The sequence below is a fragment of the Streptopelia decaocto genome, assembly GCF_964273445.1.
Source record: "Streptopelia decaocto genome assembly, chromosome: 10".
NCBI lineage: Eukaryota > Metazoa > Chordata > Aves > Columbiformes > Columbidae > Streptopelia > Streptopelia decaocto.
In genome coordinates, this window is record NC_138665.1 from 12,598,802 (window position 1) to 12,624,313 (window position 25,512).

General features: G+C 57.9%; 1 protein-coding gene across 4 annotated transcripts; it reads right to left on the reverse strand.

Annotated features, from left to right (window-relative positions):
* Positions 1-381: 381 nt before the first annotated feature.
* On the reverse strand, positions 382-20,125 carry NLGN3 (neuroligin 3; the record flags this gene model as incomplete). 4 transcript variants are annotated; one of them, XM_082061911.1, is made up of 7 exons in its annotated part: positions 382-2,526; positions 2,951-3,740; positions 7,248-7,433; positions 9,109-9,258; positions 11,978-12,037; positions 18,486-18,545; positions 19,648-20,125. In XM_082061911.1, the coding sequence occupies 7 exons, from the start codon at positions 20,123-20,125 to the stop codon at positions 1,689-1,691; spliced, it is 2,562 nt and encodes an 853-aa protein (XP_081918037.1). In that variant the 3' UTR covers positions 382-1,688. The 4 variants fall into 4 exon arrangements, with proteins under 4 accessions (XP_081918037.1, XP_081918040.1, XP_081918039.1 ...); XM_082061914.1 differs by lacking the exon at positions 18,486-18,545 and having other exon boundaries at positions 19,648-19,969; XM_082061913.1 differs by lacking the exon at positions 18,486-18,545 and having other exon boundaries at positions 11,978-12,030; positions 19,632-19,969.
* Between the last annotated feature and the right edge of the window lie 5,387 nt (positions 20,126-25,512).

The following is a 25,512-nucleotide window of genomic DNA, read 5'->3' on the forward strand; positions in this document are numbered from 1 at the left end:
CGTGTGGTGTCCCCTCAAGGACCCGACCCTTCCTCCTGCCTTCCCAAACCCCAGGTGTCAGTGCCCACCATGGGGGGCTGAGACTGTAGTGCCCCTTGTGGGCTCCCAGGCAGCTCATTCTCCACACCCAGCTGCACCAAAGCCCATCGCCTTGAGCCTGGATACCTGCAGCCACATGTGGTTCGGTGGCTGCCACCAGCCCAGCAGGTGCCCCAACCCCAAGGTGGGTGCTCCCAGCACCATGCAGGCTGCATCACCCCCAGCAGCCCCTGCCCAGGTGTCTATCCCAGCTGCACACCCCTGGTGCCGGAGCTGAGGTCACCGCACGATGGGGGGAAAAGGCTGCAGCTGGAGCAAGGTGGGAGGCAGAGTCGCTGTGCAACTCGCCCTGCTCCTGCCAGCCCTGCAGAGCTGCCCAGCCCTGCCACAAACTGTGCTTTTGAGCAGCAGCGCGGCGGACAGAGAGCACAGCACGGCCCTGGGGCAGTGGTGAAGGGATGTGGGATGCTCCCGGGGGAGCAGGGCAGGGTGGGGAGCACTGGGACACAGCGTTGGGGGGTTGCCCTGGGTTGATGGGGGTGGGCAGACGGTGCTTGCAGTGGGTGATGCCCACGCGGGGTGGTGGGTGGCAGTGGGGTGGGTCAGGGCAGGGAATGCTCGCGGGTGGGCCATTGGGTAGGCTATTTGGCTGAGATACATGGGCATGGGCGACAGAGGAGGGAGAATATCAAAAATACAAAAGAGTGCAGCCCCGCGGTGCAGGAGGCAGTGCCCTGCCTGGTGCCCGCCCGCGGCAGGTGGGGGCTGCGGGGGGCCAGCACCGCGCGCACACGCTGGCTTCTAACTGGCTTTTTATTTTATATCAAGAACACTTGGTTTTAAAATCTTTACAAAGGACAAAACGCGGCGACTCCGTTAGTGTGTAAAGAACTAAAGATCTGCTTAAAAAACGTCTCTGCAAAGAGAAACGACTGACACAAAAGAGATTCTCTGCAGCGCAAAGAGGGGCAGAGGTGCCAAGTCTCCAGCCCAGGGCCCTGTTCCCAGGGTCCCTGGGGTCCCGGAGTCCCCAGCCCAGCGCCTGCACCTAGCACGAGGCTGGGTCCCCAGACCCTGCCCGCTCCCTCTGCCTATAGCACCATGGCCCAGGGCCACTTCTTGACACAGTGAAGGAGCCTTTTCCAGGGCACTCAGGATGCCAGGCTGCCTGGGGATGCACCGGCCGAGAGGGATGCCTGGTCTCGCTCCTCATCAGTCCCGAGGTGCTCAGCATGCACAGTGCTGAGGATGCAATCACCCCACAGGGAGGAACAGCCCCGGTGTGGGGAGCCCCATGGCTGCAGCCACTGGGGGGGTTCCCCTGCCTGCCCGTGCTGGTGCATTAGTGCAGGGGCTACGCTGTGTCCCCCCTGCACCCACTGGTGCCCAAGGGTGACTTGCAGGGCCCTCCAGCCGGGAGCCAGGAGAGTCAAAGCACTTCTCAAAAGTTAGATAGGAATGAAAGAAAGCGCTGGGGGAAGAATGGGGCACCTGGCTGTGCCAGGACCCCGCAGGTCTCCGGGCTCGGTGCCGCACTGTCTGTGGGCACTGCCCCTCCGTCCGGGGGCTCCGTTGGCCCCGCTGGTCCCTCTGCCAGTGTCTGCTGCGTGCGTGTGCGTGCGTGCATGCGTGTGCGCCGCGGCGGGCAGCTATACCCTGGTTGTGGAGTGTGAGTGCGGGAGCCCCGTGCTGTTGAAACCAGCGGTAAAGGTGTTGTAGGGGTGCAGGGTCTGCAACCCCACCAGCGAGTTGGGGATCATGGTGATAGTGTTGGGGGTCATGAGCGGGATGTCGTCCGGAGAGCGGCGCAAGGTGAGGGTGTAGTCGGGCAGAGCGGCCAGGCGCAGGGCGTCGTGGGGCGGCACAGCCTCGCACTCATGGTGCCCCTGGCTCACCTGCAAGGAGGGCATCTCCTCATCGGGCGCATGGGCGATGTCGTTGGCGGCACCACGCTGAGGGCTGGGCTGCCGGTGTGTGTCCTGCCGGCGCTTGTCCTTGCGGTAGTAGAGCGCGGCGAAGGCCAGCACGTTGAGGAAGAGAAGGGAGGCGCCCACGGCAATGGTGACGCTCAGCTCGGTGGAGTAGTCGCGGGGGCTCTCGAGCAGGGTGCCCGCCTCCTGCTCCGGGCTCCACTTCTCCTTCCCATTCTCGCTGTTGTAGGCGGGTGAGATGGCAGGGCGCTTGGTGGTCCAGATCTTGCCGTTGGGCCGGCGGGTGATGTGGGAGTTCTGTGTGGTGTCAGGTGGCGGCACTTTGGTGGTGGTGGAGGTGTAGTGGAACATATCATGCAGGTTGTACAGGTGGGGGACCAGGTGCTTCCAGAAAGCCACCTTGGTAGCTCGGTAGTGGTCCCGTACTCGTGGCTTCAGCCCAATGTGCAGGTACAGCTGGTCGCGGGGGTTGTACTTGGACCAGGCCACCTCCTCAAACCGGTTGGCCTTGGTGTGGATGAACTTGGTGTCCTGGGGGACGGGCTTGTTGGGGTCCCTGCAAAACACAGGCAAAACAGAGCTAGCACCAGGAAAAGCTGGAGAGGCAAGGAGGGAAAGCTGGACGCAGAGATGGAGGCTGGGACTACCTTTGCCAATGGTGGCACAGGGTGGGCCGGTGAGAGGTCCTGCATGCCTGGGCAGCACTCCAGCCCTGGGTCAAATCTATCCCATGATAACCAAGGCCAACCAGCCTTTCCACCCCTGAGCTTGGCTGGGTCCTGTCCTGGGGGCTGGCCACGGTCCCAGCTTCTCACTGTGTGGTGGATGCTCTGACCCCAGTGAAGGTGCAGCACATGGATATCTGGGCACGGGGGCCTCAGTGTCCCATGCCAGCCTGACACCCTGCCACCACAGCATGGTCCCAAGTGGTGCAGCTGCAGTGGGTGCAGACCCCCCCCCAGGCACCCATCCCCACTCACCCTGTCTTGGCAAAGTTGGTCCAGTAGGTCATCACCACGGCGCTGAGCATGACATCGTTCTTGGAGAAGTTGCAGGGAAAGAGGTCTGTGGGGCCAATCATGGGGATCCCAAACACATAAGGCACCTCATCCCCGTGGGCTGCGTCGGACCACGCAGGCTTCATCAGGCTCTGGCAGTGATGGTAGAAGGCGTAGAAGTAGGTGGGAGAGCCATAGCGGGCATGCAGGTCGGCTGTCACCACCGATGGCTCTACCCACTGGTGGTCAGTGAAGAGGGCCACCAGAGTTTTGCGACGTGTCTCGGGGTTGTCCCTGTCAGCCCAGTCCGTGTACATGAACTTGATGGTCTCTCGCAAGGTGTCCTTGCCCTCGGGATAGCCGTACAGGTTGTCTACAAAGTTGGAGACTGAGTAGTCAAAGTCACTACCCGAGACACCATCCTCAGGGTCCACCACACCCTCTACAAACTTCAGCCCCTCGCCCTGGTTGACTCCCAGCATGATATCGTAGTTGAGGAACTCGCCCTGCTCCATCAGGATCTCTGGGTCATCCGGGATCACATCCCCGTCAATTACTGGCCCAAAGGCCACGTGGTAGCGAGCTGGCTGGATGTCTTGTTCCACCAACTCCTTGGCACTCTTCTGTCGCAGGCAGTCCACCATGTCCACCGTATCCAGCACATTGCAGCCCACCTTGTCGGCCAGCATGCTGGTGTACTTCACAGGCTGGTAGTTCACTGCCCAGCTGGAGAGTGCGGAGCCGCTCTGGATGATGGCTCTCTGGAAGAGACCTGCAAGACAGGCAAGGAGTGGAGGAAGCTCACAGCTGGGTGACTGCTGTTGCAGCATCCCAGCGCTGCAGTGCAGGATGCAGCATGGAAAAGGTATCAATGCCCTTGGATCCCTGCAAGGACCCAGCGCACCAGCCTGAGCCTGGCTTTGACCAGGGCTATGCTGCCATCTGAGCCTGGTTTGCATGGGGACCTCAGCTCAGGGCCACCATGGAATCACAGAATCACAATTGGGGTTGGAAGTGACTTCTGGAGATCATCCAGTCCAACCCACCTGCTAAAGCAGGTTCACCAGAGCAGATCACACAGGAGTGCGTCCAGGCAGGTTTTGAATGTCTCCAGAGAAGGAGAGTCCACAGCCTCTCTGGACAGCCTGTTCCAGGGCTCTGGCACCCTTGAAGTAAAGAAGTTTCTCCTCATATTCAGATGGAACCTCCTGTGTTTCAGTCCATGACTGTTGTCCCTCATCCTGTCCTTGGGCACCACTGAAAAGAGTCTGGGCCCATCCTCAGCACCCACCCTTGAGATATTTATAAGCACAAATAAGATTCCCTCTCAGCCTTTTCTTCTCCAGGCTGAACAGACCCAGCTCTCTCAGCCTTTCCTCACAGGAAAGATACTCCAGACCCCTCATGATCTTTGTAGCTCATCTGGGCATGCAGTGGGTTGCTCACGGCAGCAACCAAGGGCTGCTGTGCTCTCCAAGGATCCCATTGCAGAGAATGGCCCAGCATCACTCTGTCCTGGTGCAGGGAAGAGAAGGACAGTGGTTGCATCACAGCCTGGCCTTGCCAAGCAGCCCGTGCTGTCCCAGCCACCTCAAGGACGTGTTGCCTGAGCGCCTGAGGGGCACATGCTGCCCCAGCTCAGCACCATCCTCCAGCCTTGGCTGGCACTGGCTTTGCTGAGCAGCCAGGCTGCAGGCTGGCAGCACTGGGAGGGTTAATGCCTGCTGGAGGACATTTAACCCTGCGAGTCCCACCCCAGCGCTTTGTCAGGGTCCCCCTCGCCCCCCTCCCCGCTGCTTCCTGCCCAGCTGGGGCTGCTCAGTGCCAATCCGGCCCTGCAGGAGTACGCTGCCAGATGCACAAAGAGGGCCTTTCTGCCACCGGGAACACAGAGGGAGTGGACTTTCGCCCTGGAAAACGGGGCCACAAAGGCCCTGGCCCAGGCGGAGGAATGCATGGCAGCGCTCCAGCCCCATGTCAATGGCGCTTGTGCTCGGAATACAAAGGGGCGGTGAGGAAGCGGAGCCTCCCGGGCGGTGAAAGGAGCCGGGCTCGGGGTGCACCCTGGGGTCCTTGCTCTCTGGTCAGCCCTCTCCTGCACCCCCAGTGCTGCCTGTGCCTTCACTGGACCCCGGCACTCGCTCGCCAGGAGGTACGGTCTCAGGCGGTCTCTGAATGGTGCAGGCACAGCAGCGTGATTGTCATGGGGCTGTCCTTGCTCCCTTGAAACGCTGAGTGCCTGTGTGAGACCCCCGGTGCAGCTCTGCAGGGGTACACGCGCCTTCCCCCAGCAGAAGTGCTTGGAGGCTCCTGGCTCCTGGCCACCATGTCCATAGCTCTTGTCTGCACGCACTGTCCTTACTCTGCCAAGTACCTGACGTACAGTCCCATGCGCTGGGACAAGAGAAGTCACAAGCTCTGTTTGTCACCTCCTGGTGCCCTAGAAAGCTGTACCCAGCCTACAGATTGGAGACCGGCCATGAGTTTGCTTGCTCTGCACCATCATCTCATCCACATGCCAAGGAGCCAGGGTGGGGGTTCCCTGGCTCCCAGGAGATGCTGTCCCAGCAGCAGCTTTGCTCCCCGCCAGCAGCATCACTTCCGAGACAGACCCACCGGGCTGGGCTCTGCCCCTGCCCACCGCTGCCTGGGGAAGCACAGGCAGCTTGTGCCACCAACAGCTGGTCACATCCCTGATGGAGCCCCTACACCATGTCTCTGCATAGCCATGTCCTGACTTAGGAGCACCCAGGAGTGTGCAAGAGCCCAGACCTGCTGCATTCTCCTCCTCCATGCCAGCACCCAGCTGAAGCCCAACAAGCACCCCAGGGAGGCATCGCCACCCTGCAACTCACCACCCCAGAGCCCTCCAGCTCTGCCCCTTCTGCCTGTTCCCTGCGGAGATGAGGGTCCCGACGCAACCCGAGCCCTGCAGAGCTGGCTGCCACGGCACAGCGGAAGCAAGTGGTGGGACCAGGGCTCTGCCAGAGGGTGCCTGGTGCTGCAAGCTGCTGCCAGCTCCTGATTTCCTCTTTGCTTTGCACGGTAGCAGAGACTGAAAATACCTCTGGGGTTGTCTGGGCCAAGCCCTGCTCAAAGCAGGGTGCTGGGTGGGTTGTCCAGCCGAGGTCTGAGCATCCCCAGAGCTGGCAGCAAAGGGCAGCAGCCCCCACAGAGCAGGAGATGGGGCAAAGGAAGCACAAGAGGTTTCCCCAGCAGTGACTGCTCCTGCCCTGGCATGGCCGACTGGGGAGAGAAGCAGCAGTTTGGTCCTTGGCGAGGAATCCACCCGTCTACAAGGGCTGAGGCTGGCAGGGGAGCTGCGGGTCTCCCCAGCAGCCAGACACAGCATGCACTGCACCAGTCTCCAGCGGCTGCCTCTTGCAGCGCCTGGCAGAGCAGGCACAAATTAGCAGCTTCATTAATAGCTCTTGATCACTATGAGTTTTATTTTGATGCGATAAAAAACAACCCATCTAGTCTGCAGGCCGCATCTTAGCACAGCTCCCCCACCATGCTCCAGAGCCGGCTGCCCCATCCCTGGAGAGATGGGGGCTCTGGCACAGGTGGTTTCTTTAGGCCATTTTATGCCCATTTCATTTAATGTGACTGTAGCACGGTTATTTTTTTTTCTCCCAATACTCAATGTAGAAGTCTTTGCAAATGGGTTACATTTGGTCTTACGCCAATACAATCGTTTAGCATAAAAAAATTCCTTTCTTTATCTAGAGTAAACACTCTGCTATATTTACAGATATAAATCATACCACTTCTACCCATGTTTCACTAGTCACAGCACTTCCAGCTCTCCCAGCCTTGCAAGATGGAGTCCTCCATCCCCCCACCAGGCTCAGGTCTGGCTTCCCCTCTGTTGCAGTATGAATGCCTTTCCTAGCACTGAGATCTGTGCTCCTGGTGCCCTGCATGATTCTTCACACCCCCACCACACCTGCACATGGGCGAGCCCAGGTACCTGGGCAGGGCACCGCAGGAGGGGTCCCCACCTTTCCCCACACCCAGGCGCTGGCACTGGGCTGTAGCCCCATGCACTGGGAGGACCAGCTCCATCCCTGGCTCCCACATACTCTGTTGCTGCTCTCTCCGTGCCCGCGATGAGGTTTTACTTCCTGACCCTGGCTCAGGCTCTCCCTGGTGACTAAAAAGCAGCCCTGACTTTGTTAGGGTGGCCGGTGGTACCCAGGCAGCTCACTTTCCAGGGTTAGCATCAGCAGGGTGCTTGCTCATAGCTGCAGCATCCTTGGGCACAGCTGGCACCTACCTTCAGAGTGGTGGGACAGGGTGAGCAGGCTGACACAGGAGGCACCGATGCCGGAGCCGAAGACGGTGATCCGCAAGGGATCTCCCCCAAAGAAGGCGATGTTCTCGCTGACCCAGCGCAGTGCCTGTATCTGGTCCAGCAGCCCATAATTGCCCTTGGCAGCTTGGTCGCCCGTGCTCAGGAAGCCTGTGGACCAAGGGGAGCCCAGTTAGGGATAAGGAAGCAGGGGGTGTCCTGACCTCCCACCTCCCTTCCCCAAGCCTAAGGGAGCTACTATGGGACCCTGTCCCATCACAAAATGAGACCCCCCCCACCAGAGTCCTGTGAGTTCTCAGCTGGAGCAGGGACACCATCAAGCTCCAGCCACCTTCTGCACAGCACAACAGGGGGTGAAAGGCTGCGAGTGTGGCTGCAAGCCTCGGGGAGCCTCTCCAACCAACTGCAAGCAGTGACAGGGTGATGGCCATGAAGCTCTGTCCTACCCGAACTACCACCTGTGCTAATAACAAGTCCAGACATCTCAGGTATGCTCCAAGGAAAGCCAAGAAAGCCCCAGTGGCTGCAGGCAGGATGAATGCGTGCACAGCCAACGCTTTCCATGGACTAGCGTGGGCCGAGGGAGGCTCTATAAATGTAAGGAGGTGGGCTGAGCAGAGAGGAACTGACTGCAGCTTAAAATACAAAGGCTCTCAGTGAGGAAGATGGTGAGAAATGCTTTCAATACCAGGGGAACACCTGAGATAGATAAGCTATCAGAGTTTCATTTGCTTTAACTCAAAGCAGGAAGCCAAAACCATGGTCCTGAGGTAAAATCCAGGTGGGTAATCCCAGCAGGCAGGGAGCAGTGCTGGCATTGTTTTGGCACTGGAGGTGCTCTGGCTGGGCATGCTGCAGCACTTCAACAGAGATGACGATGGCACCATTTAAGTCTTATTTCATATTGTGACTTATGTCCCTTAAATTTGTACCTATCCATTGTAAAGTCCTGACTGTTAATATTGAAAGGTCTTGAATAGGCTTGTTTTTACTGAAAAGCCTATTTTCTACCAGGTAACTGGCATCCTTCCCAAGAGACTGTGGGGTCCGGAGGCTGTCAGAGGGATGTGCTGCCCTGTGCCAGGCTGGATGGTTAGAAAGACAGCAGGATCTGCCAGCAGCTTGGCTGGGAAGCTCACCTCAGACCTCCACAGCCCTTCTTCTGCCACTGCTAAGGGAGGCAGCAGTGATGCCCCAGGCAAATCTCCCATGTCCCAGCTCCCAGGGGTTTCTGCTGCAGCAGGCAGGGGACCACACTGCCTTTAGACCCCGTGTCTCCATTTCACCTCTCTAGGTCACCAGTGCTCGTGAAAATGTGACAGCCACCCTCCTCTATATGGCATCCAACACCCTTTGGTGACCCTCTCTGTGGACAGCCAGACCACAGTGGGCGGATGTGGGGGTCCCAGCAGCTCAGCCAGCTTGGAGGCAGCCCCTGTCTGGGGAGGGAGAGCTGCGGGTTCCCTGCAAGGAAGCACCCGCTGGCAGCTCACTGCTCTGAGCCCTCTCAGGAGGAGATGTTGGGTAAATACATTTATTATTTATTTAACCGCAGACCAATATTTGCTTTCAGCTGAGCCAGGTTGTGTAAATGAGCCTGGGGGGGCCGGTGCCAGGAGCCAGACCATGCTGCGACTGCCCACTGGGGACACTGCCACGTGGCACCCGGCTCGGTGGCCAGGGCAGAGGGCAGGGGCAGCACTGAGTGTGCAGCCCCATCCCGCTGGGCCCCATGCCCCCAACACCCCCTTCCCGGCTTGTTCAAGCCCAGTCGGCTGTGGTGTCTCATCCTGCTGCCTGGCCATGCTGGCAGCACAGCCCATACCGAGCACTCCAACGCGGTAGTTCAGGGTGATGACGATGACGTTCCCGTAGCTGGCCAGGACGCTGCCGTCTATCATGTTCCCCGTGCCCTCCATGTATGAGCCGCCATGGATATACACCATCACCGGCTTGGCCCCGCTGTCCCGGATGTCTGGAAGGAGAAGCAGTTAAACACAGGACCCTGCCGATGGCTGCAGCACCCTGCCTGACAGGCAGACCAAGGACGAGGGCAATGCCAGCTGCCAGGACTGGGGAGGCGACTTAGGAACCAAATCCAGAGCTCTCCTGGGGGACGCAGCGTGGACCTCCAAAGCCAACCAACACTGAACCGACCCGCCAGCCCCTTTCTGGGTGGCAGCAGCCACTGCATTGTCCCCATGCTGCTGTCCCCTCGGAGGTCTCAGCACATGTGGGAGAGATGGTGACTGGACCTGGCTGCTCTTCCCCGGAGCCGAGCTCTGGCCGCGTGCGGGAGCCAGAGCAGCGGCACCTCCACTGCAGGTGGGAGTTGCAGAGTCCAGCCCCGGGATGCAGCCCCATGTCCTGTCTTTGGCTGGACCCAAGCCCTTGGCTCCAGGAGTCCTGGAAGCTGGCACTGCGAGGGGGCAGGGATGGGGGTGTGCAGGACCTGGAAGGCAGGGGGGCACTGGTAGGTGCTCCAACGTCTGACTCTCCCACCCTCCCTTCCCATTCCTCTGGGAAGGCAGAAACCTGCTGGCTGCCTGGATGTGAACCCATGGCACCCCAGTGCCCAGACACAGACATGGTGATGAGGCAGACAGTGTGTGCACGTGTGTGTGTCAGGGAGGTGAGCACGGGGTCTGGACGAGGACAGGGCATGAGATATGGAGTGAGGATGGGGAATGGGATCCCAAGGGCTGGGGAGGAAGGACTGCGGTAGCCTAGGGACAAGGAGCAGCCATGCTCCCTCTTGACTGGCCCTGTCTCTGGGGGACGTCCTGCCCATTCTGCCTCACTGGCCTGGGATCCCTCATGGAGCTGAACCTGGGTGTAAGGAAGGAACACCCGTGCTTGGCTTCTGGTACCCACATTACACAGAGGAGGTAGCGGTACCCATCGTGGAGCTGGTGCCAGGTCCCACATGCCTGCAGTGCCCGGCCCTCTCCTGGGCTGGCAAGCCAGCACCTCCCTTGTGCTCACTTGCACTCAGTGCCTTGCTTGGGCTGGCCGGCATCCTCTGCTGGGCCTGCTTGACCTCAGATGCCCAGGCCACCTGCTGCTCCCTGCCTGCCTCCTCCCCGCAGCATTGCACCGTCCTGGCAGCCTGGCCCTGCTGTGGTCCCTGCAGGGCTGGGACTCCCACGCCAGAGATGCACCAACTCAGCAGGGATGCCCAGGCAGGCTGCACATGCTCCCTTCCCACTCACCTAACCCCTGCCTACGTCCACTCCTCCCCACGGCCGGCCCATTGCGGTGGGCTGTGGGGCAGGCTGACAGGTACCTCTGGCCATCCCCACCTCCAGCTGTGGCCTGCGGCATGGCTAAGGGTGACCTCCTTTCCATATAGAAAACCTCTTCCCTCCAGGAGAATGAGGGTAGGCAAAACATCTGCCAGCTCTTTTCCTATTGCCGGGATGCAGCCACGTAAAAGCACAGACCTGCAGAGGAAAATGCACTCGCGGCTCCTCTGGGACAGACATTGCCTGTGCGGCAGAGGCTGTCCCCTCTGGCAGGACAACGCTTCCCAGGGCCACCTGCTTGAAATGTGAAGGGCAGGAGCATCTGTGCCTGTGCCTGTGTCCTCTCCTCCCTGCCACACGCTCCCACTGACACAAAAAGGGACATCCTCACAGCAGAATGGCAGCAATGCATGGAGACGTACCAGGGAATGAATGGCTCCTAATTGCTGCAGCACATTTTAGTGTGTGGGGCTTTAGCACAGTCAAGTCACTCAGGCTGAATGCCAGTTTATGCCCTGGTACAAGAAATCCTGGGACACAGGTTAGTGGGAGAATACAACAGGGTTCTGGTACTGCCAAGGAAAAAGCTTTTCATCTCTTTCCCAGATCCTAAACGCCATCTGCCAGGCCATGCTTGAGCTGCCCTGGGACTCCTGCACACCATGAGGTTTTACTGTCCTTGGCACGTTAGGGCTGCACCCTGGCCGACCCTTCCTCTTGCCTCCTCTTCACATCCCTGCAGCCAAACACAACAACTCCATACCCTGCAGACGAACAACCCCATTTTACTAAAAGTAGCTTATTCTGCAGCTTGCTTAGCCCTGGCATACATCTAGAATCACATCTGCTTGAAAGCCCGCTTGCTCTGCCTCAGCTGGTGCTGATGCTCTGGTTGCAAGCAAGACTTCGTTCACGTTGGGTGGACAGAAGTTTACAGAAAACACGTTTGAGTGGACCTTGGGTCTCCTGCACATGGCCAGGTACCCTGCGGGTGACAAGGGTACCAAGCTGCTGTCATGGCCACCCTACAGTGGTGCCCACAAGAGAACCCAGAAGGGTGGAGGGGGAGGTCGCTGGTTCCCAGCTGCATGTCACCGACTCCAGAGAGATGAGGCTGGAGGTGGAATGTGACCAGGCTCAGGGTGAAATGGGCCAAGGTGCCCAAGGGCTCCTCTCCTCCCAAGCTGCCATGCTTCCTCCCTGCCCTCGCTCAAGCAGAGCAGGAGCAAAGTTCTCCTAAAGCGAAAAAACCCACGAGCTTCCCCACCCCGTCCCAAGGAGGGGAAGGACCTGGGCGCCCTGCACAGCCGGCCAGCCTGCCCCCCGCCCCGCGCAGCTGCCTGGCACGGCAGACGGACACACACAGGGCTCCCTGGGGATGGCAGCGGATGGCGGGCAAACGGAGTTGCTTTGCGTGTCATGCAGTGGCAGCCTCGAGCACAGAAATACCTTCATCTTCATCCCCGTCATTATCCGCTAAGTCCTCGCCCTGTTTCTTAGCGCTGGCTCCTAGGGACCAAACACGAGGAGACAGAACAAAAAGGAAAACGAAAGGAAATAAAAACAAAACAAAACAAAAAACAAAACAAAAAAAAAACAAAAGAGAATTCAAAAATAGCATGACAGCAGAGACGGTGGGGCTAGGCCTGCGCCCCACAGCACTGCTGGCTACTCACACTGCACCTCTCCCAGAGCCACGGTGGCGCGGGCAGGGCTGCCCTGGGAGCTACGCCAGGATGCCGCTTTGGCTGGACCCCTTCCAGATCCTCCCCGGGGAGCGCCGGGGCGGCAGGGAGGAGGAGAGCGGGTCTGGGGAGCATCAGCCTCTCCAAGCACTCACTGATCCTCCTGCATCCCAGCCTGGCACCCACCTGCTTGCACACCCTCAGCTCCCTGTGCCGGGGCACAGGTCTCTCTCCTACTGCCCTGATGCAGGCAGGACCCCTGCTCCCAGCTCTGCTGCCACCGGGCACAACTGTCCCCTGCCACCAGCAGAGCCCACATGAAGGGTTGCCCTGGGTGGTCACCAACCACCAGTGGGAGTCCTACCTGTCACGCCTTGCATGGCCCCTTGCTGTGCCTGGCGTGGCTGTGCCGCAAACCACCGGTGCCACAGCATGAGACCACCAGGGCACACTGCAGGGAGCCATCGTGACGGGTGCTTCCCTGCTCTGCTCCATCCTGTACCAACTCCCTTTTTAAAAGACTAGTTGCACGGTTCACCAAGGATTGCAAAGGCACCGACCAGCCTGCCCTGATCAAGGCAGAAAATATATACCCTGAAAATATCACCACATCGCCACCACAGCACAGCCTCCAGCAAGGCTCCCACAAGAGAGAGGCAGCCCCACAGCTGGATGAAACTATGACAAGATGAACAGGGAACTGGCCAGGAAGACAAAATCAGGGAGTTGTCCTCACTGCCACTCTGGGAGTGGGATTACGCAGGTGACACTGGGATTGGATAACAGAGGTGGAGCGGGACAAGATTGGAATTCAAAAGGAAATTGTGAAGGGAAAGTGAGAGGTCTGAAATGGCCATGGGGCAGCTCCATGGGGGCAAGAGGCTTGCAAAACACCTTCAGCAGCCATGACCTGCTGGATAAAGACTGGAGGAACAATGACCAGAAATCTGGAAAATCCAGCAGGCAAGAAAATTTTGGAGAAGGCTGCGTCATGCAAATCCTGGAAGCACAGGAGTGACAGGAAGTACAGCAGCATCCTGACACGTGAAAGTCCACTGTGAAGTGGTGAGGTGGAAGAGCAACTCCCTCTCCCCTGTGCAGACCACAGGCAGCTCCCAAGCTGCACAAGGCAGGTTGAAGCTGGACAAGAAGAAAACCTTTGGGCAGAAAGGGCAGGAAAGCACTGGAGGAGGTGGGCTGGGAAGGTGTTTAAGACCACGTGAGACACACTGCCAGGAAAAGTTGAGGTAGAGCTGCTCCTGCCTGCTGCAGGGATGTCTCCAGAGCTGTCCTGATTTTATCTGACTCAGAATTCACCTCCTGACCTACCCCCTCTGAGCCCCAGCCCTGCTTCCTCACCTCCTTCTTCACCACCCAGCCATCCGCTGAGCTCCTCACATCTTTTTCCTGTTTTCACCCAGTGCCACCCTCATCCCTGCCACCTCTTGCCCCAGCACCGCAGCTCCAGCATCCCCCATTCCTGCTGCATCCTTCCCGTGCGCTGCCTCCCCAGCCCACCCGCCGGCTGCACGCTCAGCTGGGCACGTGCGGCTGCCTCGCCTGTTTGCAAGAGGCTGCGAGCTTGACCTACTGTGTCTTCATTAGGAAGAGCTGCAAGCCCAGAAAGCACTTAAATGACAAAGCACTCATGCAATATTTGCTAACCGGTGTTATGCGCCAACCTCCTTGGTACTGCTCAGGGATAGGGATTTTTCTCTAATGAAGACCACAGGCAGCAAACCTTCATCCGCACTGTGCTTCAGAGCTGGGAAGCTGATCACAGGCAGTCGGACATCCCTTTCCACTGTCAAAGTCCCTGGTGCTGTTAAAGCCCCAGGACCGGTTGGGCTGCAGCCCTCCAGCCTGGTCTCCTTCAGGGGAAAAAGGTCTCCATGCAGACAGGGATGGAGGAACTGGCTATGAGGAGCTGTCAGGCTGTAAGAGAGGGCAGTGGGCAACATCCCTGTGACCTGAGCATCTGTCCTGGCTAGGCAGGGAGGAATCCAGCTGGAGACCACTGCTGTGGAGCTTAAGGATGGCTGGGATGAGCCTAAAGCAACCTGAACTACACGCACCCCAGAAGGGACTGTAGAAAGCAGGACTGGGAAGCTAAGCAAAGCAGGAGAGCAGTAAAGCAGACCAGGGGGAAGGGGAACTGCAGTGGCACGTGTGCGTGGCAGATGCAAAGCACGAGCCTTCCCCATTGGCAGGAAGGTGCCGGGGTGGCTGGGGTTACAGCGAACACAGGCTGCTGCAACCAAGCAGATCTTTTGCCTCTCATTACGTTGTCCACCTTCATGATGACCCACTGATGCCCCACAGCTCATGAGAGCAACCACAGCTTCACTTCCCTCACCCATCCCTTGCACTGTGCTCCATTATTTCCCTCCACTGGTTATTGTCATGTTCCAGGATGCCCATCCCAGGAGATCTCCCTCCACACTGGCAAAAGCCACCACACAGAGCTCCACAGCACCTACTCTCACAGGGTTTAAGCTTGTGGATTCACAGCTGGAAAAACCAAAGTGTTTGTGGCTCTTATTCTCCTTACCCATCAAAACCTCCCTCCACTAACCCAGTGTGAATGCCTGTTGTACTGCTTCACTTTAAGCTGACTGTGAAGTGACATTGTTCAGGCCGATAGGAAGGATGCATATGCTCTTATCTGAAGGCTCTAGGAAGATTTAAGCTCAAGTTCAGTAAAGAATACAATCACTTTCCCTGAAACAGGGGCATCCACGCCAGATTTATCCTGTCTTAAGTAAACCATGCCAATAGCATTGACACCAGTGCAAACAGAGATAAAGGCGAGTAGCTTCAGTCATTAAAGCCTTTGTGCTCAGCATGGTGTGGCTAAGAGAAGAGCTGGAGCCGAAGCTGACACCTTTCCAAACCCAAATGTTTGCTCAGGGTGTGGGCAGCCCCAGCACCTCCTCCTCGGTGCAAGCTCCCCGGGGCACACACTCCCACACAGCAGCCGCAGTGCTGCAGGGAGCAGGAGCCTGCAGCAGCGCTGCCACCGTGTCTGACGGCCGCGTGCACCCAGAAGCACACATGCTGGTGGACACACTGGCTCAGGTGCTTCTGCAGGAGTGACAAGGAATGGGACTGAGACTGATGACAGCCACTGAACCTGCTGTTGCACAACCCCACGGACAGGGGCAGCTCCCCTGGCCCCTCCAGCCATTAGCCCTTGCTCCAACACTGCAGCGCACCTTGGTGCTGCCCTGCCTCTCCCTGTCCTCGCGTGATGCAGAGGAGTTATCTCCATCCTTGAGCAGATTCCATAAAAACACTGCATTTTCTCATGCTCTGCTTCCTCTGCCAGCACAAACACCTACCCTCACCTTTGCAAATCGCTCCCTGGAGCAGAAGTGAAGTGCCGGGGTAGTGTCTGCCCCCAGCCAGCTCTGCAAAGCAGCAGCCTTCACAGGAGGCTACTGAGAACCTTCCAGCAAGAGAACTGCAGAAGATGTGCAGCTGTAGAGAAGCCTCAGCTGGTACTCGGACAAGTTCACTTGTTGGAGAGCGGTGGAAAAGCCACAATGCTTTTCCTGCAGAGCAACCAAATTGCATCCTGAGCCCGGGAGCTGCTGGGAGCTCCAGCCACTCTGCCACAGCACAGCAAGATGCTGGACCGGCATATTTATATCTGCAGCATCACAGACTCTGCACAGCCCCAGCCAGAGAGATTAGGGCAGTCGTTAGTAAAAAACGAGGAGGGCTGCTATGTGCAGGGCAGCCACGTTTTTCCCCTCCAAAAATGACACCCACCTCCTCATGCTCTGCAGCAAGGCTTGTCCAGGCTGGTGGTGAAGAGATGGGGAAAGCATCCTGGCACCCACCACGGCCAAGCACAGACCAGAAGCATTAATAGCACAAAGCAAAGTGCAGAGCACTGCCCCGTGTATGTACATGCTCTTTGGGTGGTCAGTGCTATTGTCACAGCAAAACCTGAGCCTCAGCTGAGCCCCGGTGCTGTCAGCTCCCCGGCTCCACGCACGGCTAATTATTCTCAAAGCACCGCTGCCCTGTCTTGCTCCCAGAGAAGGGACCAATGTGTATGGAGGAGACTGGCATGTTGTGAGCAACTGGTTTTCTGTCCCAGGGATAAATTCTGATAAATTCCGAGTCCTTTGGCTGCTATGAAATATACCAAGCTTAGGGGTGGCAGAAATTGTCAAAACTCCAGTAAGGTAGGAGCTGAGGCGTTTTGAACCACCAAAATACTGCAGAGCTGCCTGCGCTGCTAGAGGAGTGCTTATTTGCCACTCATATGTGACCTTAGAAATAATAATCAAAGAATATTCCAGAACAAGCCAGAACAAATGACACACAGCCCGAGGAAATCATCACTGCAGGTACATTATCCTCACCCCAAGAATTACTAATCCAGGAAACACAACACGGGGTGGACAAGCCTCTCTGTCTTATCGCAAGTGACTCACTTGATTCGAGCCAATGGCCACCGGAGCTGTGGCCAGTGCCAAAGGGCAGCGCCAGTGTCTGGGTGCTTTAATTCCCACCACATTGCGTCTGGATGCCCAGATGGCCGGCACTGGGGATCTGCTGGCCCGTGAGTCAGCAGAGCCCAGCAAAGGCAGAAAAAACCCACCAGCTCCTCGGGAGGTGACCAAAGGCAACCACAGATGGGTTGCAAAGAAACCCTGCCTGTGCACAGAGCCAGCAGGGAGGGAAAAACCAGGACACCAGAGCAGACAGGGTGTTTCTGCATGTCTTACATTGTCCCTCTTCTCCAGCCATAACCTGGCCCCTGCTTCCCCAGCCCCCGCTGTAGGGCTGGGGGCAGTGAGGGTCCCCAAGCCCGGTAGCAGTGGGAGGGCCAGGAGAGGAAGCGCTTTGAAGTGGCTGGCGATTGCTGGCACAGCTGGCTCCGGAGGCAGCGTGCGGAGACTCCCTAATGCACCAGCCCTTTCAGGGGCAGCCTTGGCACTCAGAGAGATGGCGTGTGAATAGCCAGGACAGCAACAGGAAAAAGCAAAGCAAAGAAACCCAACAACAGAACTGGAGGGAAAATGGCTGGAAGGAAAGCGGTCCCCAAACCTCCAAGCCCAGCTGTGCTGGCCCCGCCAACCCCAGGGTGCAGGGAGGTGGAGGCACAGAGGCAGGGACCCCACTGCGGTGAGGGATGCCCAGGACGGCAGCCCCCGCCCGCCAGACACCCCTGCCCTGCACGGAGCCTTTCAGAAGAGCTTGGCTGCCCGACCGCCTGCAGATCCAACTTTAGGATGCAGAGAGTGACCCAGGCTCTCCCTGTCTGCAAGGGGGTCATGCAGCAAGATGGGCGAAGCATTGTGGCTGACAAGGGGCTGAGCAGCTCCCATTTGCATGTCTGCACTCCCCGGCCCGTGCCACTGGGGTTGGCTGGGAACACAGGATCACTTCGAGGTAAGGAGGGACTGAGCTGCCCTCCTTGCCCCAAAGTGCAGTAGGATGAGCCCCGCACAGCCCTGTGAGTGGAGGCAAGGCAAAGCTGAGACATGTCTGAGCTGGAGGTGCTCAGCCATCCACAGCGTGGCTGGGGCTCAGAGAGGATGCTGCCATGCCAGGAGGTGGAGAGCAGATCCTCACTGGCAGGGCTGGCAGAGGCATGGGGGTGTGAGAAACGGGGAGCTGCCTTCACCGGACTGCAGGCTGGGGCAGAACATGGCAGCCTTTACACAGCCAGGGGAGGTTTTATGCTTTTAACTGAGGAGCTTGGGATGCAAAATGACCAGAGACGCAAAAGGGGAAAAGCTCAGCCTGGAATGGGCTGCAGTTCCCCATCACAAAGGTGCTTCCTTGTACAGGTCCATACACCCCCAATGGGTGATACACATCTAGCAGACGGGTGCATTTAAGTGCTACCTGCCATCAGAGGTTCCCCTTCAAACCCGGGGGCTGGGAGGCTGCCAGTGCCAGCGGGATAAAGGTGGGAGCGTGGGCTTAGCCCAGGAGAAGTTGTTCTGAAAGGCCTGGAGCAACGTGAGCATCCTCCTCTGACCTGACCCCAGACCTGTGCTCCCAGCCGGCACTGGTCCTGTCTCCCTGTCTCCGGGGAGCAGAAGTGGCCAGAGCATCAGTGGGGCTCCTCCGAGCGGGAAATGGGGGTGGCAGAGCGGGCTGCTCACAGGGCCCGCGGTCTGGATGGCAGCACAGAGAGGTGCCGGAGGAGCACGCCGTGGGCTGAGGGCCAGTCAGGCACCCTCTCACTCTCTCACTCTCTCTCTCTTTCCTCTCTGCGCCTCTCTGCCGGTCGGCTTGCTACATACCTCCTTTCCTACATATTTTCTTGTTGGGCTTTCGGGTGCATTCCTTGGAAATCCGTTTTACTGTAAAATGAATAAAAGACTACAAAATAACAGGAGGCTCCACTGGCGGGAGTGGGCATGCAATCACAACCACGCTGCCGCCCTCCCGCCACCCTGGGACCGCGGGAGGTGGGGAGGGAGCGTCGCCGTGGGAGGAAAACTCTGGGCCAGCCATGCTGGGCAAGAAGGAAGGCACAATGCATCCTGTGGCCAAGGGCCCCAGGGGCAGAGGAGTGGAGTCAGATGGCCCAGAAGAAGGCACCAGCCCGCCAGGCTGCTGTGCCGCGCACAGCAGACCCACTGCGGGTCCCTTCCAGCCCACTGAAAATCCCTGGGGGCTCCCGTTGCGATGAGGCTGGGGCAGGCGTGCAGGCAGGCGCTGCCTCCTCTGCCCTCTACTTACAGTTCAGGTGGGATCCCCTAGAAAGGAAAAGGTTAGACTAGGAGGCACCCAGCGCCGCCCAGCCTCACCCCAATGGGACCGTGCCCCGTGGGTCCCCAGCACTCCAGGCTCATCTCTCTGCCGCTTTCCCGCTGGCGGACGGCGGAGCAGCCAAGCGATGTGCCTGCCGGTGCCCCCAACCTCCCATCCGTACCAGAGCCCGAAAAAGTGCTCTATGGTCCCTTCCTTGATGGAGCATCTCCCCAGGGAGAGGCAGAGAGTGTTCCTCCCAGCCGCAGCCGCAGCCCGCACCCACAACTAGCGCATGGACCTGGGGAGGGTGGGAAGGGGGGAGGAAGGACGAACCCGAACCAACTCAAGACAGAACCTGGCACTCGGCGCCTGGGGAGCACAAACCAGCTTGTCGCTCTGTGGATCTGCAGTCAAAGAGTCGGATTCAGATTTAGCAACACAAGAGAGGAACCCGTGACGATGCCATGGAGGTGGAGGGGGAACAGGGACCGGGAGGCGTGGAAGAGCAGGAGCACAGGAGACAGAGATGGCAGCTGAGGTCAAGAGGGCGAGCTGCGTGGCCAGAGAAAGCTTTCCACAAACAGACAGCATGCTGCAGGGTCCACAACCACATGCTTCAAACACAACACCCAGGTGAGACCAACCACTGCTGGGGAGGGGCGGAGAGGCCCCCCCCGCCCTCCTGCGGGCACCCCGGCAGGGACTCACCATCCTCCGTGGGGATGTAGATGTTGAGGTACAGACAGTCCTCGTTGGGGTCCTGGATGTATGTGGCCACGATATCCAAATTGGAGGTAAACCAGATGGGCAGCATGATCTCGGGAACGGCGTTGTGGATGTTCTGGGGGCAGACCGGTGAGAAGTGGGTAGCGTTCCTGATGCCCGACCAGGATGGTGGCGGCTCAGGGGGCATGAACCTCTTCTCCCCGATGGGGGGTGCAGCGTAAGGCACCCCCAGGTACTGGTCCACGGGCCCCAGGATCTCGCTGGGCAGTGGCACACGCACGCCCCGTAACTTCCCATAGTGCGTGTTGACAGTTGGAGAGTAGACCTGGCCCTCCATCCGCACAACCGCCAAGGCGAAGCTCAAGACCCAGAGGGTGAGACGCAGGTCCCAGCCGGCCACCAGCTCAGGCACTTGGAGAACAGGGGGCAAAAGAGGGCTTCTCCAGAGTATCAGCCACATCGTCCGGGAGGAGCACCACCAACATCCAGGCCTGAAGCTCCTGGGGTGAGGGCTCAGGGCATCACCATCACGCCAAGCCTCCAATTTGCCCACCGGGAACAGATGGAGCAGGAGAGCCGGGAGTCAGGAGGGCACAGCCCACCCACACCTTCTGCTGGGTTAGCTGCGAGCAGGGACGCAGGGAGATGTGACACCGCTCCTCACAGCCTGCCAGCTGCCCGCTGCTGCCTGCCTGCCAATGGCCTGGCCCGGAGACGACTGCTGATACTGTGGAGAGATGGAGGGAATTAGCAGCAGACTTGCTCTGGGAAGAGTCAAAGAGCTGCAGTGCAGAAGGAGCTGGGATCACTAGCCTGACCCCCCACCCATGGGTGCTCGTTGGCTCTGCCACTGCCCAGGCAGGTGGTTCTGGGAGTAGGCAAGCACGGACAGCACAAGTAGAGTACACGCAGACACACAGACGGCATCTGTCCATGCCTGCAGAGCCTGTCCCCAGTGCTTGGGTGCCAACCCTGCCCCCGTCCTGCCCAGCTGAGCCCCACAGCCACCCTGCATGGCAGCACAGTGCGCTTGCTCCATGCTGCAAGAGGGTATCAGCAGCAGATTATGGGTGCCAAGACCAGCAGGACAGTGACACTTTCCCAGCACTGTTCCTCCCCACAAAGAACCTGTTGTGCACCACCGCTGCCCAGCACAGCCCCGGCACAAGAGCCCCCTGGCACCTCTGCTTCCTGGCTGAGCTGTTGATGTCTGTGCTCCTACACGATGCAGCCTGTGCTCCTCGCCTTGGCTTCATCCCAGCATCGCTCGCGTACCTGGGTACCACTGCACCACCTCATACACCAGCAAATTAGACCCACGTGTCCTGCCCAGACACCCATCTCACCCACCCACATGCTTTCTCCCTCCACGTGCCGCTGGCCAAAGCAGCGAGACCCCTGGCACAACCTGGGCAAGAGGCAGGAGGATAGGAACAGCCAGAGTGATTCAGGGCAGTGTCCCCCTACGCTGGCACCTGCCACTCCCTCCCTGCCCTGGCTGCCTCCCGGCCACCTGAGCAAGCCCCAGGGCATAGAGCTCTGCTCCCACATCCCACAGGCTGTCGGCAGGGGGGGAGCAAACGGGACAGCCCCTGCGGGGTCCGCAAGGAAAGGAGCTGCAGGCAGCAGGGGAAGCAGTGGCTGCAGATGGGAACCTGCGGATGTATGTCAGCGAGCAGAGCTCCTCCGCCAGGGAGCCCTTGCTGGAGGCTGTCTGGATTTTCAGTGCTCTGCCCTTCACCTCCCCGCACCGCCTGCCGCATTCAGGGCTTATGTAAGTGCCCCCCCCTGCATCTTTCCCCAGCACCGCTGCTCCTGGGGGACCTGGGCAAGGGGAGCCGCAGAGGCTGTGCTCAACCGGTGCTCACCCGGTGCTCACCCACATCCCGGCCAGGCAAGAGCAGCATCAGACGGAGGCCGGCTCCACACCTCGGCAGGTGGCTTTGCAGCCCAGTCTCCACTAAAAGGAACTGCTTGGTGACAGATCAGAGGATGCTTATCCTGCCTAACCCACATATCTTACCCTGAGAAAGATGGCAGCAGTGACGGGGCACCTCCATTTTTCCCCAGAGCATCCTTACATGCCCACCCGTTAATCTCTTCCAAGCTCAGAGGGGAGCAGAGCTGCCTTGGAATTATTGGAGCACAAAATAAGGGCTGTACGCAGATGGGAGTACACGGCTCTGGTGAAGGCTCAGCTGGGCAGGGACTCCACAAATGGAGAACACCTCATCCAACACGGAAAATCCGCAGGAAAAAAAAAAGAGAACAACCATGGAGGGCGTTTCAAATCTGCACTGCACATGTGCAGGCAACTCACTGCTGGTCATTAAGGAAATGGGCTCGTGCTGTGCCTGCCCTCCTGATATGCCCAGGGAACACAGCAGGCTCAGAAATCAGGGTATGACAGGCATAATAAGAAACACTCAGCCCAGAAAATCATGTTACTGCATCCAGCTTGCCTGAGCAGCAAGGCCTCGCAGGGCTGGCCATGCAGGCACTTTTCCAGAGCCCATAGAGGGACCACGGGTATTGCCAGACAGGGGTGGTACTGCCCCATCCACAGCACAGGGATAACCTGAGGGCTGAGCTCTCACAACCAGGCTGATCCTGCTCTACCCCTAACCCACATCACCCCTGAGCGTTGCTCCCCTCCACCTCCTCCTGCCCCACCAAGAAGTGACAGAAACACACCCGTGGGAGTACAACACTGCTGTGTTATCCCCCAAACAGCTGCCAAAGCCTAAGAAACACGAGGTGTATCAAGGGACAGAAATACAGCTGACCCCAGGCTCTGCCCCACCAAAATTGGAGCTGACGCTGCATTGTGGTGCCTTGGCTGCCCCACTCTGCCTCCAGCTCCAGAAGAAAACCACCATTTATCTAATACTCCTCCTTCAGCAGAGAACTGACCTTTGCCTAGAAGTGACACCCCAGGGGTGCAATAACAGCCCAGGACCCCCCCAAAGCTGCATTTCCAAGTGGGATCTCAAAGGTGCTTGAGACCCACCACTCTGCCTGACACTGCTGGAAGGCAAACTGCCCAGTGCAAATCTGCTGCTCAGGGAACTTCAGGTACTATGGGTTAGGATAAAGCCAAATTATTAATGACTGTCATATCTAATTCGTATGACTAGAAGCTACAGGCAGCTTCCAGTCTTTATGACAGTGCCCACAACTCCCCACAGAGACATTTCAATCAACCCATCATCATTTTCTCTCTGCTGGAACACCACAGCCTCCCCAGCAGTGGCTTACCCACCGATTTCCTGACTTGAGAGCTTCCTCAGGTCTGTGGCCACATTCTGCCATGGGCATTGCTGCTCCACCAGCTCCTCCAGCCAAGAGATTTCACGGCACTGGGCATTGCTGCTCCACAGCCCATAGCTGCCCATCTGGGCTGCACACACCAGTCGCTGCAAAATTAGGGCTGAATTTGCCACCCACTTTGCATCCTTGAAGCGGCAGCACATCCAGCGTAACCACTCTGTTCAGGCACAATGAGGAATCTCTTTTTATAAAACCCAGCCAAAAATCAGCTTCTTGCTACAGCTCCTCAGAATTATGTTACGATGATATTCCTTTGGGTTTTTGTTTAATCCTCACCCATGATTCTTTTAATAGCTTTTAAAAACCATGGAAGTCTGAAGACAAAAAAACATAAGCTAATATAGAATTAAAGTTCTAAGTACACATCCTTAACTTAAACAAAATGATGCTATAGGACTTGCAACTGTCTCCAATTATGAGTTTTACGAAGCATCAGGCACAGAGGTGAGTTATGTGAGCGACAGCAAAATATGTCCAGATATGGAGATGCACAGTCAAGACCCAGCAGCCCTAACTTTACCCTGGAGAGCCATGGTGCCTTAACACTCAAATCCAGGTCATGGCATTTTAGCATTTGTAATTCCACATTTGGTTCCATAATTTTTTAAAGACTTTTTCCCTCTATCTGCCCATGTCCCCACAGCAAAGAATAAAGGCACCCAAACAATCTCAGCAACATGCTCCTAAGCCTTCCTATGTTTGGATTGTTTTTTCAATTACAAACCCAAAAAATGATGCAAGTCCTAAATCTGGAATTCCCTGGGTTTCAAATGCCTCATTTGAGATTATTACAATACCCTCATAACACATCTTATACCCTCATATTGCTGTTCTGTGCTCTGTGCTTTCTGCTGTAATTTCATGTCAACATAACATTTAGAATGGGAATTTAGACTTAATTTAATATTAACAGACTCCCATGAAAAACTGAGCTCAGCTCCCTTCACTGGGGGCTGTTGCATGCACCTTGCATTGCTGCTTGCCGCCTCAACAGCTCTTAAGCTTCCCCTGGATCTTTCAAAGCATGCAAAATAACCAAGAGATCTGAGAAAGGACATTTCGTTCAGGGAAGCGGTTCCTCTCACATCCCACGGGAAGTGGGAGCAAAACTTCCCCAGTTTTGCCGCCTACAGTGCTCCCGTTCTTCCTTCCAGCAGCGAAGCCAAACACATCTCCCAGCGAAGACGACTGCTGCCTCCCTGCAGCCCTGCGCCAGGAGGAGCCGTGCCTGCCAACTGGAAGGGAACCCAGTCCGGGCTGGGCAGATACAGCCAAACTGGGGATGCTCAGATGAGTGCGCAGCAAGGAGCCGGCAGGATAAAGACACTGCGGGCATCCCAGGTCGCTCTGCCAGACCGCTGGTGGGGTGAGCAGAGGAAGCGAGGCTGCTAGCTGTTAGGGATGTTATTCATGTGCTTTGGAAAACAAAACCCTCTATCGGTATTTCCATGGCTGCACTGTCTGCCAGACGGCTCCCTCCTCAGCACGGAGACACTCTCCATGGAAACCTGGGCGGGCGGGATCCTCTGGAAGCCTCCCTCGCAGATGCACAGTCAGGCGTCTCAACACCAGCCAGACGAGCCGGATCCACACCTTCCTTGGCAGGCGGCCGAGGAGATGCGAGCAGACAGCCTGCCCTTCATCAGGGTCCAGCCTCCTGCCCCTGAGCACTCAGGCTGACCCAACCCCAAGCTCATCACATTGATGCTGTGGCTCTGTGTCCTGCATGTTCCAGAGCCAGGACAGACTGCCCACACTGCCCAGCTGGCATGGATGGATGATCTCCTCCCCAACAGCAAGTGGATGGGATGTTCCATTGCACCCTCCAGCCACTCTGCCTTACGCAGCTGTGCTTGCCATCTGACCTTGTTGTACCACAGTGAGAGGTAGCTGGGGTCAGCCCATGCACCCCAGCATAGACATGCACCCAGCAAGCAGCATGAGAAGCCTCTGCCTCCTCTTCTTCAGGGTAAGCAAGCTCCAAACCTTTCCACCAGCCTGTGCTCTGGGACATCAGGCTGATGCTCAGCTCTGAGGCGGCAGCACCTGCCAGATGTGCTGCCCACCCTACCAGCTGCTCCCTTCTGCCCCACAGCAACCCCGGCTCTCATCAAGCCACGCTCCCATCTCACCTGTCCTGTGATGCTGCAGAAACCCCATAGGAGACCCAGGGGAGCACTGAAGCTGCAGCACAACTGGAATGACATCCTTGTGTCCTAGCAGCTCCTGAAGAGCAACCCCCTACCAGCAGGTCTTGGCTCACACGCTGTGATGCTTGTGGCCTGGGTCAATGCTTGAAGATAATACTACCGAGTAAAGTTGGTGGTTATGTGCCCAGTGGGTCTTTCTGACCCACCCTAGGTTACCCATCAGTGCCACAGGGAGATGTTTCCCAGTCCCACAGCACAGTGCGGACAATTCCCAGGACTTAGGTCCATCACAGAGCTGCTGCATCGTAATAGATGGTTACCAGTGGCTCGCTGAAAGGAGACAAGGAGGGTTTCAGAAAGGTCTGCT